Source organism: Dreissena polymorpha, chromosome 1 (assembly GCF_020536995.1).
Source record: "Dreissena polymorpha isolate Duluth1 chromosome 1, UMN_Dpol_1.0, whole genome shotgun sequence".
In the NCBI taxonomy this organism is placed as follows: Eukaryota; Metazoa; Mollusca; class Bivalvia; order Myida; family Dreissenidae; genus Dreissena; species Dreissena polymorpha.
This window is the reverse complement of record NC_068355.1, coordinates 20871913-20888149: the sequence shown is the minus strand read 5'-3', so window position 1 is coordinate 20888149 and position 16237 is coordinate 20871913. Positions and strand designations below refer to the sequence as shown.

At 35.6% G+C, this 16237-nt stretch overlaps 1 protein-coding gene across 38 annotated transcripts in view; it reads left to right on the top strand.

The window, feature by feature from the left end:
- LOC127873643 (nephrin-like) overlaps positions 1-16237 on the top strand; it is a 169757-nt gene that overhangs the window by 97403 nt on the left and 56117 nt on the right. For all 38 annotated transcript variants that reach the window (XM_052417622.1, XM_052417631.1, XM_052417612.1 and 35 more), the window contains 2 exons: positions 13816-13995; positions 15275-15604. In XM_052417622.1, coding sequence (XP_052273582.1) covers positions 13816-13995; positions 15275-15604 — 510 coding nt within the window. The remainder of the gene's footprint in view (positions 1-13815; positions 13996-15274; positions 15605-16237) is intronic.

The following is a 16237-nucleotide window of genomic DNA, read 5'->3' as shown; positions in this document are numbered from 1 at the left end:
CACAAGGCAATTTCTTTTGAAACATTATATAGCCAATGTCATTACATTACAGACAAAAGCATGTCTTACAATTTGGCGAGACTGGAATTTGATTCAGGGAACATGATTGTATGTCTTAAAGTCAGATAGATGGGAGGAATCAGGGATGTCAGTTTGAACATTGCAGTCTCAATAACTTGGTTACTATGTTACGGTTAATGCATTTTCATTTTAAGTTCAATTTAAAGGTAAAAATGGGTAATTAAAAATGTTTGCCATTATGACAGTTTAAACAAGAAATATCTTTAAAAAAGATATACGGCGTTGATTGTGGTCGATGTTTATGAACGATCAAAAGTTATCTCTATGAGATAAAAAGTAGCGGATGCCTTTTTTCTGCGCAGTTCTTAGCTACATCACAAGCAAATCAATTACGGGGTGTTGCGCCAGATTTCGTGGCTTATTTTGCTTTATGTGATATTATTACTCAGATATCTATATTTACAGAATAGAAAAACACAAGAAACATGAAAATAAACGAGTGCATATAGGTCAGCCGGCAATACTCGAATCTTATTTAATTGCATAATTATAGTATAGTGAATTATTGTGCTCATGCTTAATAAACTGGTCTAAATGGATAAATATTTCTAATTAATTTTATCAATATTGGTCCTTATCATGCAAATGTTGAAAACATATTAAAAATCGATGATTGACATACCACAATAATATCGCCGAATATCTTTCTTTAGTATCTTTCTGATCAAAACAGACTTCAAGTGCACAAAGTTTACGAGACGGCGTTTATGTGAAGGAAAACAATGGAATCTATGCTATTTTTGTCTGATGAAGTAAATAGTTTGTTTAGTCGCTTTGTCGATATACAGATTTCTGGAACTGACCGCAAACTGACCTTGATATCTTGCGGATTGGAATGCGATGCTTTAAAATTAACAATTCTCTGCTGAAACGACGGCTTGTTTACGCCAACTGTACACGACCAAGGCAACAGCTGTGACTAAAATATTTCAATGAAAAGATCGCAACCCCTTCTGCGAACTCCGGTGATGAACTGTATATAAACTCTGACTTTCACACACTGGCCGCGAATTGACCCGAAACCTCGCGGGTTGAAATGCAATGCAAGAAAGTACTAAATATGAGAATATAGCCTTTAGTATAAACGCTTTTGCGCTGGTAATTCTCTGAAAATAAAAGGTGAACGCACAAACTGTATTTATGTCGAAAATTGATTGTAAAACTGTTCTATCTATTGAGCCTTTTCATCAGAGATAAAATTGTTTCATGCAGTAAAACAGTATTACAAAGACGCGGATATGTTTCCAATGTTCTGGTGTTATACTCAAATCAGCCAATGGAGTAAATGAAGTGTATTCATTCGTACCTAGCCGCGGGAAATTTTATTTGTATATTATTGGACACTTACAAAGGTCAAGTCAGGGTGAAAAGCTGGCTTAATACAGCTTACGCCGAAAAATTCAGTATGTTTACTTCCGAATCCCTGTGCTGTGTACTATCATCAGTATTCTACAAGTTTTACAGTCTTATTTCACAGATTGCCAAAGCGGACTATCAATTAGCCTATCTATTATAAGATGAGCATGTATTTGGATATTTTGTGACTGACTGCAATAATTGCTATTATTGTTCATTTTCAAGGCTGATTCTGGAGAATTCATCCTGTAGTGTTAAGGCTTTAATTCAGGAATGTGTTTTGTTGAGGACTAGATAAATTAATCAAGTGCAGGAGGTGTTAGGGGGTGCTTCTTTGAATACCATTCTTCTGCTAAATGAGTCCCAGGAAAACAGATTAGTGCAGACTGAATACCCCTAAAATTTCAGCATGCATGGTTCAATCATTCATTGCTCTGGCTTATTTCTGATAGGTCCTTGACAATCGCAAATATTGGTCCAGTCACAATATTGAGCAAAAAACAATTTCGGTGTTTGCACAAGATTTTTGTATCCATTTTTTTGGACATAGCATGACGAAAAGAAGACATGCATGTTGTAAAACGCTTTTGGGGAATTTAGCTCAAAAACGAATTCTAAAATTAATACAAATTTATTTCAAGTTCGGGTTCTTTTGTCATTTATCAAGTAATTTTGAAAGGGCATTCAATTGACTGACTGAAATAGTAAACCATTGGATGTGGGTTTTGTAAGTGTCTGTAAAAATTTGAGGGTTGATAAGTTGAAATGAAGTCATAAAAGTTGAAACTAAAAATAATTGACTCCTGGTTTCGTTTCTGTCTGGAAAAATAGAGGAATATATTTCAGGCAGTGTGTTTTGTTTATACTTTGGTAATTGCTCAATGGATATTTGGCAATGGTTCCCCTTCTTGGTTGAGTGGATATTGGAAACCTAACATCTGCCTAGTAGTAGCGGAAAAACAGGTGCAACGACAGTAATGTGTTTTGCAGAACTCTGTTGAAATGCTCACCTGTGTAATCTACCTTGCACATTCTAAATGAGTGTGTGCTTGTGTGTGTGTGTGTGGGGGGGGATATTAACCTCTTTATTTGCCACTCATTTATCCCATTTCACTTGTTTCCAATTTGTGATCTGCTTACCGTATACGTGCGCTTATAAGACGCATTTTTGAGACTTAAATTAATAAGTTACAGTTGGGGTCGCGTCTTATAAGCGAGATACTGGTGAAAATAAACAAAAAAAATCAAAATATCGAGTTTACTGGGCTTATGCTAGCCAAGTTGGACACTTGTCAGTTGTTTTGAATCATCGCGGCAGCCATTTGCATTTTCTCTAAAGTCTGTATTGGCCCGTACCGTGTATCGGAACGCTATGTTCAGTTACCGATTTATTTGTAATAAAATGTATTGTTACTGATTTTGTTGTCTATTATTTTTAATTTGAATTTTGTTATTTTTGGGGCGTAAGACGTTATATTGTCCGTGATTATTCTTGAAAAGTTTTTATCACCTGATTGTCTGCGCGCGACGTCGTTAAATGCCATATAAATTGGCCATTATAGTATACGTGTGTAAGCGGCAACACGATGCCAACATGCTTAAAACAACAGCAAAATCAATTCTCAGTAAACACGCTGCCGATTACAAATGCTATTTGACAAGTTTGTATCACCTGATCGTCTTTGTTCCACGTCGTTAATTTTCAATTAAGACATAATTGGCAATTAGGGTATCCTCTGAAATAAGTTACCAGTTTGCAACTGTCAATTGTTAAATAAACACGTTTATTCAGTCGAACCACTAATACCGATGACACATTATTTATTAGGGGCCAACAACGACGGGAGCAAAGAGCGACCGCATGCAATTATCCGCATATGGCTTTCTTCTTGACACGTGATTTCGATCTGCGCTTCGGAGTCTATCCCTCTATCACGCGATTGGCTAATTTTATGAAAGTAGGCGTTACCTATTGTTGATAGACAATGGGCGTAAAATTTGCATAATCTAGGTAATAAAACTAAACGCTTTCAAAATATCTGCCTATTAGATTTCAATACCTGTCAAACAATACAATTAAGATGACTGACACGATCAATTTTGCTTGTGCATTGATATTACGAACGTAATATGTTTTATGTTTGCAATTGTTTGCAATTGTTAGGGCAAATAATTAATACGCAGTTGTTAGAAATTTTGTCAATTTGATAATTATTTTTATTGCATAAATAATACTTGAAAATAAATTAAAACCCACAAATATATCATAAAAAAAACAAATATTATTTACTTTGTTGTTTGATTGTTTTATTTTTCAGACTTGCGTGAATTACTAATTGTATGCAGCGCGAGTTTGAAAAATTCTCAATGTTTTACTAATTGATGATTTTCTTTAACATTCTGCCATTTTTCGGCCATTTTCCGGCCGATGAATACGGCAAAATTTGACCGCGTCTTACACGCGGATCAGTCTCAAATCCACCCATTATAAAGTCCGAAGTCGGAGTTCAGAACAATATATCAAACTATATAGCCATACTGTCAACAGCCAAATTATTTTTTATTTGTATTATTTGATATGCAGTTCTACCCCATATTTATGAAAAAAACAAACTCAAAACTAGTAAGCATAATTATAAAAGCATACTTATTTGACATTTTTGTTTACTTTGATGGTTTCTTTTCCAACAATTCATTTTTCTTTGTTTTCTTGTTTTTGCCCATTTGCTACTCAAAATAATCTCAGGCTTCCATTATTCTTCACTTATTCTGATAATGCTGGATGGGATCGAGTCTATGTACATACTAGATCTATCAAATCTATCTGTATATCATCTGAAGCTCCCATTATCTGGAGGACTATCTCACTACTACCTTCTGTCAATCAGTCCACACAGAGACTGAGCTCCATACCCTATCACACTCACCTCGGTCAGACATTGTAAATCATGTTCATCCATTGATAGTCGGGCTGGAATACTTAGGAATACTTAGAAAGCTTAATACATTATGTGATATGGTATTTAGGACATATTTGCACATTTTAAGGGTGTCGTTATCATTTGAAATAAGCACTTTTTATTTTTCATATAAATCAAAGTAATTTGGTAAAGGGTCGAGCTGGCTCCTTCTTGATAAATCTTATTTCTATCCCTGAAAAAAGAACTTATTGACCATTACATGAACTAAGCCTCAAAGGATATTAATGAGTCCAACAGTATATAACTGTATTGTGTTGTAAAGCATTATGAATTACAAATCAATCAGTGGTGAAAATAAACACGAATTGCAAACCCTATTTCTATTTCTTTCCATTGTAGTTAAACTTTGGCTGAATGCAGAAATGCACAGTTGTTAAAAATTGATGGTTATTCAACATGTAGTAGGGTTAGGTATAAGGAGAACTTATACTGCCTTGCTATATGAGCTAGCTTTTATAGGGACGCGGTAGAGTGTTTGCCTGGTTTGGAACCGAGAGGTCCTTGGTTCAATTTCCATGGTGGTTGGGGATTTTTTGTGGCTGGGTTACATCTGCGCCAAATGCAAATAACCCACAATGTGTGTCAGACGTCCCACAGATTTCATGGCGGAATGAAATTCGTGGAAGAATTTTGCAAATGGAGGGGGAGAGTGTAGTAGGGTTAGGTATAAGGAGAATTTATACTGCCTTGCTTTATGAGCTAGCTTTTATAGCGACGCCGTAGAGTGCCTGCCTGATTTGGAACTGGGAGGTCCCGGGTTTGATCCCCATGGTGGCCGGGAATTTTTCTGGCTGGGTTAACCCCGGTTCACACATAGCTGCGACTTAACGATGATCATCCCGATCAAGCCACGATCTGAAAAAAGAGGATCGAGCCCAATCGGAGTCTTAATCGAGCAATTTGGAAAATTATGGTCTTCATTTGGACCGTTCTACGATGCCCCTACGTCAAACGCTTACTGCGTTTACAGCTGCGACATTCAAGATCATACTACGACGCTACTCAGAGCTTTTACTGCGCTTTTGCTATGATCATGAAGATCTCTCCATGATGCTTCCGCGCTGCCTGTACGATTATGGCGCTTCTTCTAAGCTCTTTTTTAACTCTACACCGATTCTTGTTCGCCACGACCCCATTACGCTTGTTTTGAGCATGTTAAAAATAAGCGTGGCGAGAGCGTAGAGCTCTCTGATCATGAAAACTCTACTGCGACCATACTGCGCTTATGAAGACTCTACTACGTTTCTCCTGTGATTTGTCACGATCGGCCACGTTTTCGGCCACACTTTGATCGTAGTAGAAGCGGTGTCTATGTGTGAAGGGGGGGTTACAAGCACAATATGTTGAATGCAAAATATGTAAAGCCAATTGTGTAATTATATCTCTGTCATTTAAATTCTTAAATGCTGGTTGAAAAGCACTGTTACAAAACTTTGAGGAATTATTGTATAAGAAAGAATTCGACTAATTGCTTATTTTCTATTGCATCATTTTTCCATTATAAATGAGACATACACTTAATTATTGTCAACATTGTTTTTATTTGACCAATGCCAAGAAAAATGATGCACATTGGGGTGTGTACACATCATTGATAGTATCCATTGGATATATATACTTTGCTCCTATTTACTTTACCTTTGCTCCTATTTTCTCTTTTTGTTCATTCTTTCTTGTCTGAAGTTTCCAAAGACCTTGTCAATGGTTTTGGTTTCTAGCCAAGGCACTGGCTTGACGATCATTTCAAGAATGGCTCATTATCTTTAGCCAGAATGTTCACTTTAGTAGACAAGGCAAAACATTACTGAAGGGTAGATCTCAGTTTCCAATTGTTGTGCCAATAAAACTTGATTATGTTTGGAAGTTAGTAAATGAGGTTGTCTTTTCACTTATTGCTACAGATTATACATGGAAAGCCTATAAATTATTGTAGATAGTGAAATATGTGATACGTGGGTTAATGTATGGTTCCCAAAAATAACAAAATTTCATGATATTCCGGAAGAGTGTTATCGTTTGGTATGAAATAATAATAATTAATTAGTAATGAGCTTTTTCTGGCAGAGTAAGGCCATAACTTTCTCTTCATTATTGCCAAGGTGTCTGCATGTTTTGCCAAGGAAAAAATATGTCAATAAATGTCAGTCTATGACACATTTCTGGTAAAAACAGCAACATCGCTCTCGTAAAAAAAAATCACAGTGCTAATTGTTCTAATAAAGTTTTTTTTGCAGTGTCAGAGACTTGAGTATGTGTACCCCTTAGTGATGCTTGAGTATCAGTACGAAACTCGGTGGAGTCGCCCATGAGAAAGTGAGAGTTAATTTTCTGTCATAGACTGATTAGGGATCGAGCCGTTTCTGCAAGCAGTGTATGGATGAGGATGTCGAAGAACTGAAATACCATAAATAAAGAGTGTGGTCCTAATACCAGGTAAAGCCTTGTTGGGGACCACACTTTGCACAATAATTAACCCATTTATGCCTAGTGGACTCTCTCATCCTTCTGAATTGGATCAATTTATTTCCAAAATTAGGGATGTCTAGTATGTTTATTTCTATATTCAGAATATTACTTAAAGAAATTCCTTTAAGCAAACAGCGCAGACCCTGATGAGGTGCCGCATCATGCGGCGTCTCATCTGGGTCTACCCTGTTTGCCAAGGCCTTTTTTCAAGATGCTAGGCATAAATGGGTTAAGGTAGGTTTTCCAATATCAATTGAAAGTTACAGTTAAGTTCCAACTTAAAACTGGCTACTTACATATATGTTTTCAACTGGTATGAAAACTTATTTTTGCTGTAATTATGTTTATACACTTGTGATGGATCTCAGATTTTAAATAATTGCAGCAAAAGTCTCATTACATTCAATTAAAGTTGGTAAAGCTAATATCAATAACCTGTGTTGACTTGATTGGGTCTGACTGGCTCCATAACAAACCTTTCCCACAGATATACCCTTAATTGCCTGGTGTTCTGACCTTACAAACACCAATAATGATACACAAAAATAATAAAACAGGTGGGCTCAGTGTTGTATGTGTTCTTCACATACACTGCAGGAGAATGATGGAGTTTACAGTCTGATGGGTTGGTTCCAAAAATCCACACAAATGAAGGGGAACCTTTCTACAAGGTCTGATGGTTTTGAAACATTCTGATATTGAATGATGATTAATCCATGCAGCAGCTGCAATTGTTCAGCTTTTGAGAAGAAAAATCATATTATAAAGCAACTTTAGAGTAAATTGTGGCTTTATTGCAGCTTTTCATTTATGAACAACAGTAAAAATGCTTTTTCCTGATTTTAATTAGCTTTATATTAGATCATTGATATGTATTATATCCCAAAATATCATTTTATAATTTATCATTTATTTTTCAAATGCCTATAGAATAATGACAGTTGTAGTTTTACTATGAACTGAATCTGGAAAGGACTATTGCAATTTGGTGAAAAATTGAACATTATTTGATAAGTTTTATTTAACACAGTGCAGTACATTATAGTCAATGGTAAATCAATGTACAGTTGTTTTAAAGTGATATGGGCATCTAACAGTTTATAGGTGTCTATCGCAAATGTTGTTTATTTTTGGTGTTTTCACTTCATATACACTTATATTTGTTAATGCAGCATCAACATACTAAAACAATATCCCGGAAAGAGAACAATAATGCATTTGAATATCAACCGTACTTTCGTTTGACAACTGATCATGCATGCACGATGTGATACCAAATTTAGTTTTAGTGCAGATTCGTTCATAAGACACAAAGACACAATTTTGTTTTGCGGATCATTTCGGCTAACAGGACTCACCAGTCACGTAAAATATTGAATGTAAAATATATTTTTATAAACAACTGGTAGCAAGATGAGTTGCAGATAATTGGTCAGTTACCACATTTTAACTAACTCTTTTGACCTGTTTTTATCAGCTCAATTCAACAGTGAAAAATGCCCATAATATCACTTTAATGATAGTTATAATAGTACTGTTTGCCAGTAGAATTGGACCTTGGCACAGTCTCTGGGGAACGTGCACTTCCTAATAGGATTTATGGCCAGCAAGTTACTTTCTATTGTCATCCCACTGTTAGTTCTGTGATTTAGCACTTTTAATTGTCTTAAATGTCTTCCTTCTATGGGAGACTCTAATTAACACCTAATATCAGGGTTACTACTTGCTGAATAATGATATAGTAAGGTCAAAATTGCATTTTAAAATATGGCTAAAGTTCATGGAATTTTTGCATGTAATGGACATTTATTTGTGACAAAGCTATTATACATTTCAAAAGAAATAAAGATATTGAATATTTTATTTTCTTGTTTGTAGTTTTGGTCATTAGTGTAAAATAAAGTTGATTTGCTTTTTTTCTTAGAATTTAATTTAAGATTTGAAGAGAAAATGTCTCAGGCCTGCAACTGAATAATGTATTATTTTGATTTGGAATTGAAAAAAAAAGAAAACATAATCTCACAATTTCTGAAACAAATAACAAAAAATGTGTGGGTATTTGAGGCATAATGTCTTTGTTTTCATTTCAGATGTGGTGTTATAACTATCTGTAATCTTGCTTTACCGAAACATATAGAGAAATTTCATTCCTAGAGAAGCATATTTACAGATAACAGAAGGAATAGATTTATTTTTCTTTTAAATTCCTATCATTGTGAGGCAGTGATTGGAAATGAAATCTTACAGCAGAAACCCCTAAAATCTTGTAATCGATAATAAAATTCAAGACTTCTAGAATCTTTTCCTTGATAAAATAATTAATTGAATTCTAAAAGGTTAGAGTTTTCAACTAACTCTTTCACCAGAAGCATTTCATCCTAGTTTTATCACTGTGCTAATGTCTTGCTGAGAATGATTTGGTCTTAAAAAATAAAATGAGAGAAGCTTTGAACAGAGAAAAAATGTCACAGACTGGCGGGTTTTAAATTGGTTTGTAGTCTGCGATAAAGTAGAATAAGGTAGAATTAAGCCTGTGGAGGTGTTCCTAAGATCTTGTGCATATAAAGTAGTTCTCATCTTGTTAACGTGTAATCATGGAATACTTCGTCGTTGTGAAAAAGATGTCTTGCAAAATATCTCACCTCCTACAAAAATTACTTAATCCGATTGGCTTAGAGCAGTCACGTGCCCGTGTTGTAATTTCCATACACTCCGAGTAATTTCCATACACCCCGATTAATCAAGTAGTCGGTTGAGATATAATCGTTACACAATAACTGATTGTGTATGGGATATACACGTACGGGACATACACCCTCAGTTGTTTCATACCATACTCAAACTTCGCTCTTGTATGGTATGAAATTACTTAGGGTGTATATCCCTGATACACCATCAGGTACTTACTGTGTTCCTAATATTACATTGATATCACAGCATCACATGTTGTATGTCCATTGGCTTGACATCGAAGGTTTTTTTTTTTGCTGTGAAGACGGATAGTGTTTTTTTATTTTATTGGAATAGCTGTTTGATTTTGTGTTTTTAGAATGGCGGTTTGATTGGCAAAATTACATATTGAAACCAAACAGTCTTTATTACGCTTGCAGTGAAATTTGTGCTTTTAGATATTGCAGATAATATTAGTGGGCAATGTTGGTTGGAGGTAGATAATATCTGTGAACATTTTATTAACCAATATTTACCACTTGCTTATTATATACAGGCAAGTTTGGCAAGATTAGATTTTGCCACTCTTGCAATATGCATATTATTATTACAGGACATTTACACAAGCATGCACAAAGAACTGACAATGCACAACTAAGAACGTACTTTAAATGCTGGCATTGTTACAATATTTACCAAACATGTGTCTGGAAGGCTTACAAAACTGCTTACGCCTTGAGTGCCCATGTAATATATTACATCAAATAAACTCGATTCAGTATCTGACAGATTTTATCTTCATGAAGACACCAGCAGATCCGACATCAACATGTCCTCTTGCATCCTCTTGCATGACAAACCGTAGTAATCATTAACAGCCTAACATGCTCATTATTGGTGGATTGGAGAAAACCAGTAATTTGCTGGTGTTTTCATGCATTTAGCCGCATTAATAGAGCCGGTCCTGATGCTCCCGTAGGTGACTTCCTGTTCGTCAATCTGTCTTTGAGCGCTGGTATTTTTCTCCCTTGGGTAGGATATGCCAAGACGTTAATTAGATCTGATTTGATGTGATATGCCTTCTATGGTGTTGTAAAATTTTTGTTAAATATTATTTACTTGTCTGAATTATAAAGGATAACTAATAGCAAACATTACCACTTTTATATGGTTTTGTTATTGAAGTGCAGTACCTATATCAAATGTCAGTAGTGTAGACATAAGAAAATACAAAATCAGTTGAATTGCAATTTATTGAATAAAAAAGTATATTGATCTTTTTTCTTCATTGATTTTATTGCAAATAAAACCAACAAAGGCCAAGCTCTGATGACAAAGGCAATACCAGTGGACATATGATTTGCGAGTGGAAGTATGTAATCATGGCATGGGTTTATGTAGTGATTATCACGTTTTAGTATGCCAGAAAACCTGTGTCCTCAAAATCTCAGGCACCAAGTTTCGGATGGAAATAGCCATTATCTAAAATCTTAGCTGTACTATTGATATTGTGGGCGGCCTCTGACCATGAACAACAGATAGGTTGAAAAATATTGAGTATCATTGGAAGTGAATGTTAGAACTTGTAGCATACTTTGTGACAATTGGGAACAATAGAATATGCATATTAGTATGATACATAGTAATCTGTAAGGCTTGCTTACGGGACATTATTGTCAAAGCATATAAAAACATTGTTACAATTATGCACTAATTGTGTTGACAAAAAAAGGGAAAAATGAATGATATGAACAAAGCAAGTTTAAAAATTGGCTATCAGAGAATGTTTATTTTTACCATAAGAAAAAACCTTCGTCTCTCTATTGGGAAACCTGACGTGAACATGTGAATCAACAGTCTTATATTGCTTTCTTGAAAGTTCAGGCAATCTAATCTTCAAATGTAATGTGTTTGTTGGACGAGATGTTGATTATGGTTCCAACTTAACAAATCTGTCTGCTGAAAGTGGATCCTATATTAAAGGCTATAGGGTTGGGGGAATCCGAGACTAAAAATTGGTGTTTGAGACATGAATATTAAGAAGTCATGCGCCCAGGGAAGTATGTGCAAAACTGTAACTTAAAAGGCCTTTTTAAGTAAAGATTTCATTAAAATTCAAAATCAAGTATATTGCTTCATATAAACTATATATTTGTGTGTGAAAATTCTTGAAAGTTCAGGCGATCTAATCTTCAAATGTAATGTGTTTGTTGGACGAGATGTTGATTATGGTTCCAACTTGACAAATCTGTCTGCTGAAAGTGGATCCTATAATGGGCTTTAGGGTTGGGGGAATCTGAGACTAAAAATTGTTGTTTGAGACATGAATATTAAGAAGTCATGCGCCCAGGGAAGTCTGTGCAAAACTGTACCTTTAAAGGCCTTTTTAAGTAAAGATTTCATTAAAATTCAAAATCAAGTATATTGCTTCATATAAACTATATATTTGTGTGTGAAAATTCTTGAAAGTTCAGGCGATCTAATCTTCAAATGTAATGTGTTTGTTGGACGAGATGTTGATTATGGTTCCAACTTGACAAATCTGTCTGCTAAAAGTGGATCCTATAATGGGCTTTAGGGTGGGGGGAATCCGAGACTAAAAATTGGTGTTAGAGACATGAATATTAAGAAGTCATGCGCCCAGGGAAGTATGTGCAAAACTGTAACTTAAAAGGCCTTTTTAAGTAAAGATTTCATTAAAATTCAAAATCAAGTATATTGCTTCATATAAACTATATATTTGTGTGTGAAAATTCTTGAAAGTTCAGGCGATCTAATCTTCAAATGTAATGTGTTTGTTGGACGAGATGTTGATTATGGTTCCAACTTGACAAATCTGTCTGCTGAAAGTGGATCCTATAATGGGCTTTAGGGTGGGGGGAATCCGAGACTAAAAATTGGTGTTTGAGACATGAATATTAAGAAGTCATGCGCCCAGGGAAGTCTGTGCAAAACTGTACCTTTAAAGGCCTTTTTAAGTAAAGATTTCATTAAAATTCAAAATCAAGTATACTGCTTCATATAAACTATATATTTGTGTGTGAAATTCATTAAATCTATTATCACATGTTAAAACAAAAAGGCAACTAACTTCATCACAAATTTATAATGGCTGCTCCAATTGTTTGGGCAATGAGACACCATGTTTAAAAACAACAATGAATGTCTATATTTGTCTTGTTTGTCTTGTAAATAGACCTGATAATTGTCACAAATACATAATAAACCAGTTAAATAAGAAGTATTTGCTTAAGATTCATAGTGGCACCGTGTTGGAGAAAAAGTTGCCATTAACAAGGAATATCCTGTTGAAGAAAAGTAGTCCACACTTTTGTTGAAGCCATACTATATTAATCAGAATTTGATCTTGTTAGGAGTTACGCTATCCAAGGAACAAAATGTACTTGTTTCTGTAAAAGATGTTTCAGTGCTTTGATTAAGACTAATACAAACTTTTGGGCTGATCGCTGAGGACTTTGTCCATAGACTATAACCGCATGGCAAATTGTCTGTACACTTGAGGAACCAATATTCTCCTGTAACATCAAGACCTTATTTGATGTGTCCAGACCTATTATCTTGTGTTTTTCCTGAAGGGTCCATGGTACAAAAAGTAGTTTAGTTGTAACAATTGGTTTAAGACATGCCATTTCTATGCAGAGTTGAAGTGTTACATGTATGTAAAATCGATGCAAAATGTAAAGACAAATTTTGACCACATTCAACATGATTTCACCTTGATATAAATTATTACATATTTATATAGCTCTAGTTGTATATTTTATAATATTTCTATAGTATTTATTGAACAAAAGTCTATAGTATTTATTGAACAAAAGTCTATAGTATTTATTGAACAAAAGTCTATAGTATTTATTGAACAAAAGTGTATGAAATGGCCAGTAGATTAGTGGTATGATCCACTTGGTAATAGGGCTATATTGTTTCCCACTAGTCCATCACATGGTCAGCAAGTTAGTACTCAGACCATTGTGTTAGCTCAATTTCTAAAGAATTCTGTGATATATTAGCGGTCTGCTGAATAGTGACTGTTACCTGGGAGGAAAGGTTCAGAAACTTATTTATACAGTGTGACTTAAACAAATCACTTTAAAAATTAAAATATTTACACAACTTAGCTGCAAGTTGGTGGTGGGTGGTGGTGGGGGGTATATTAGTAGACCTTCAAATGTATGTCATGGTTAGGTCACACCACAACTTGATTCTATAACATGACACACAGTTTTCTTATTGTTTTCAGGATTTGCTCGTCAGATACCCGGCTTTGGAGGTCGTTACAGCGTGATAGGTGATGACCGTACGGAGTTTAACCTCCAGATTGTGAACACAGATCTTAGTGACGATGATGACTTCCACTGTCAGGTGGGACCAGCTGACGGTGACCCTCCCCTCATGGCAAAGGCTCACCTTACAGTCCTGGGTAAGAGTTATCTCTCTTGTATATGGCTCGCCTTACAGTTCTGGGTAAGAGTTATCTCTTTCATATAGGGCTCACCTTACTGTGCTTGGTAAGAGTTATCACTCTTGTATATGGCTCACCTTACAGTTCTGGGTAAGAGTTATCTCTTTCATATAGGGCTCACCTTACAGTTCTGGGTAAGAGTTATCTCTTTCATATAGGGCTCACCTTACTGCGCTTGGTTAGAGTTATCTCTCTTGTATATGGCTCACCTTACAGTTCTGGGTAAGAGTTATCTCTTTTATATCTCTTTCATATAAGGCTCACCTTACTGTGCTTGGTAAGAGTTATTTCTCTTGTAGTTGGCTCACCTTACAGTGCTTGGTAAGAGTTATCTCTCTTGTATATGGCTCATCTTACAGTTCTTGGTAAGAGTTATCTCTTTTATATAAGGCTCACTGTACTGTGCTTGGTAAGAGTTATCTTTCTTGTATATGGCTCACCTTACAGTGTGGGTAAGAGTTATCTCTTTTATATAAAGCTCACCTTACTGCGCTTGGTAAGAGTTATCTCTCTTGTAGTTGGCTCACCTTACAGTGCTTCGTAAGAGTTATCTCTCTTGATTATGGCTCATTTTACAGTGTCAGGTAAGAGTTATCTCTCTTGTATTTGGCTCATCTAACAGTGCTAGTTAAGCGTTATCTATCTTGTATTTGGCTAACTTTACAGTACTGGGTAAGAGTTATATCTTTTGTATATGGCTCACCTTACAGTGCTGGGTAAGAGTTTTAGGCTCACTTTACAGTGATGGGCAAGAGTTTAAGGCTCTTTTTACAGTGATGTGTAAGAGTTAACTCTCTTGTGTAAAGCTCACCTTACAGTGCTAGGTAAGAGTTATCCATCTGGTATTTGACTCACCTTACAGTGCTGGGTAAGACTAGTTTAAGGCTCACTTTACCGTGATGGGTAAGAAATACCTCTCTTGTGTAAAGCTCACCTTACAGTGTTGGGTAACAGTTATTTGGCTTTTATTTTACCTGAGCTCCATACAAGTGATAACTCTTGTATAAGGCTCACATCACAGTGCAAATTAAGAGTATTCCTTTGAACAATTGCATTGTAAAGCTTTTGACTATTTTTTTTCTCTTTACAATTGCAAACACTTGTTTGCTTTTCAATAGGAATAAGTAAGACTTTCATTGGAAATATTAAATTGTCTTCATCAGAAATTTGTAAATAATATATTGACTCTATAAACATGACTTGATGCCTGCTTGACGAGTTCTCATTTGGTTAACAGTCCCTCCAACTGCGCCCGAGATTGAAAACTACGCCAGTGGGAGTCGCGTTGAGGTGAAGCACACAGAGCCTGTCCTACAGCTCACATGCAAATCAAACAGGGGTAAACCAGCAGCTGTAATCAAGTGGTTTCGCAACAGCGACGAGATAACGGAGGGTGTCGTGTACACGGCAGCGCCTATCAGTGGGGACAAGCGTGAGGATGCTACAAGTGTGTTGACCTTGAGACCTACGTACCCTAACGATAACAACGTGAACGTGACGTGCCAGGCCTACAACAACGCTCTCATAAATGGGCCCTTGAGGACTACAGTGGTCATCAGTGTGCTGTGTAAGTAATGAAAATAATTCAACTGAGATTTTTAATAAGATAAAAAGAAAGAATCAAATATTTAACGTATTCTCACCAGTATAATTGTGGTCAATGTTTAGGTTTAAGATATTTTTGTATCCAAAAGGCTTCTTTATAGTCATGAGCGTTTGAAGTTGGGAACATTTTATTGTGGTGTAATCAATGATGGTGCGTGTGTGACTTGTTGAATACTATTATATGAGTTCTCTCGCAATCTAGTTATTGTTAATTGATCACTACCTGAAACGACAAGTACTGATTCTACAGATCAATCACTGGTCTAAGTACCCCTTACCACATCTGTATAGCTCTGATAAAGGGCCAGGCTGATTTTATAGCTCTTATTGGGTCATATTTTCAAAATTTCCCTAAATCCAGTCCCATAATTCCCAATAAATGAATTAATTGTTTTACTTTTTGATGTTTAATAATATTGATTATTAGTCTAGAATTAAAGAGTTTTCAAATAGTACTAATAATTTCAGTGCCCCTTCGAAGAAGAGGGGGTATATTGTTTTGCACATGTCAGTCCGTCCCTTGGTCGGTCCGTCCACCAGATGGTTTCTGGATGATAACTCAAGAATGCTTAGGCCTAGGATCATGAAACTTCAT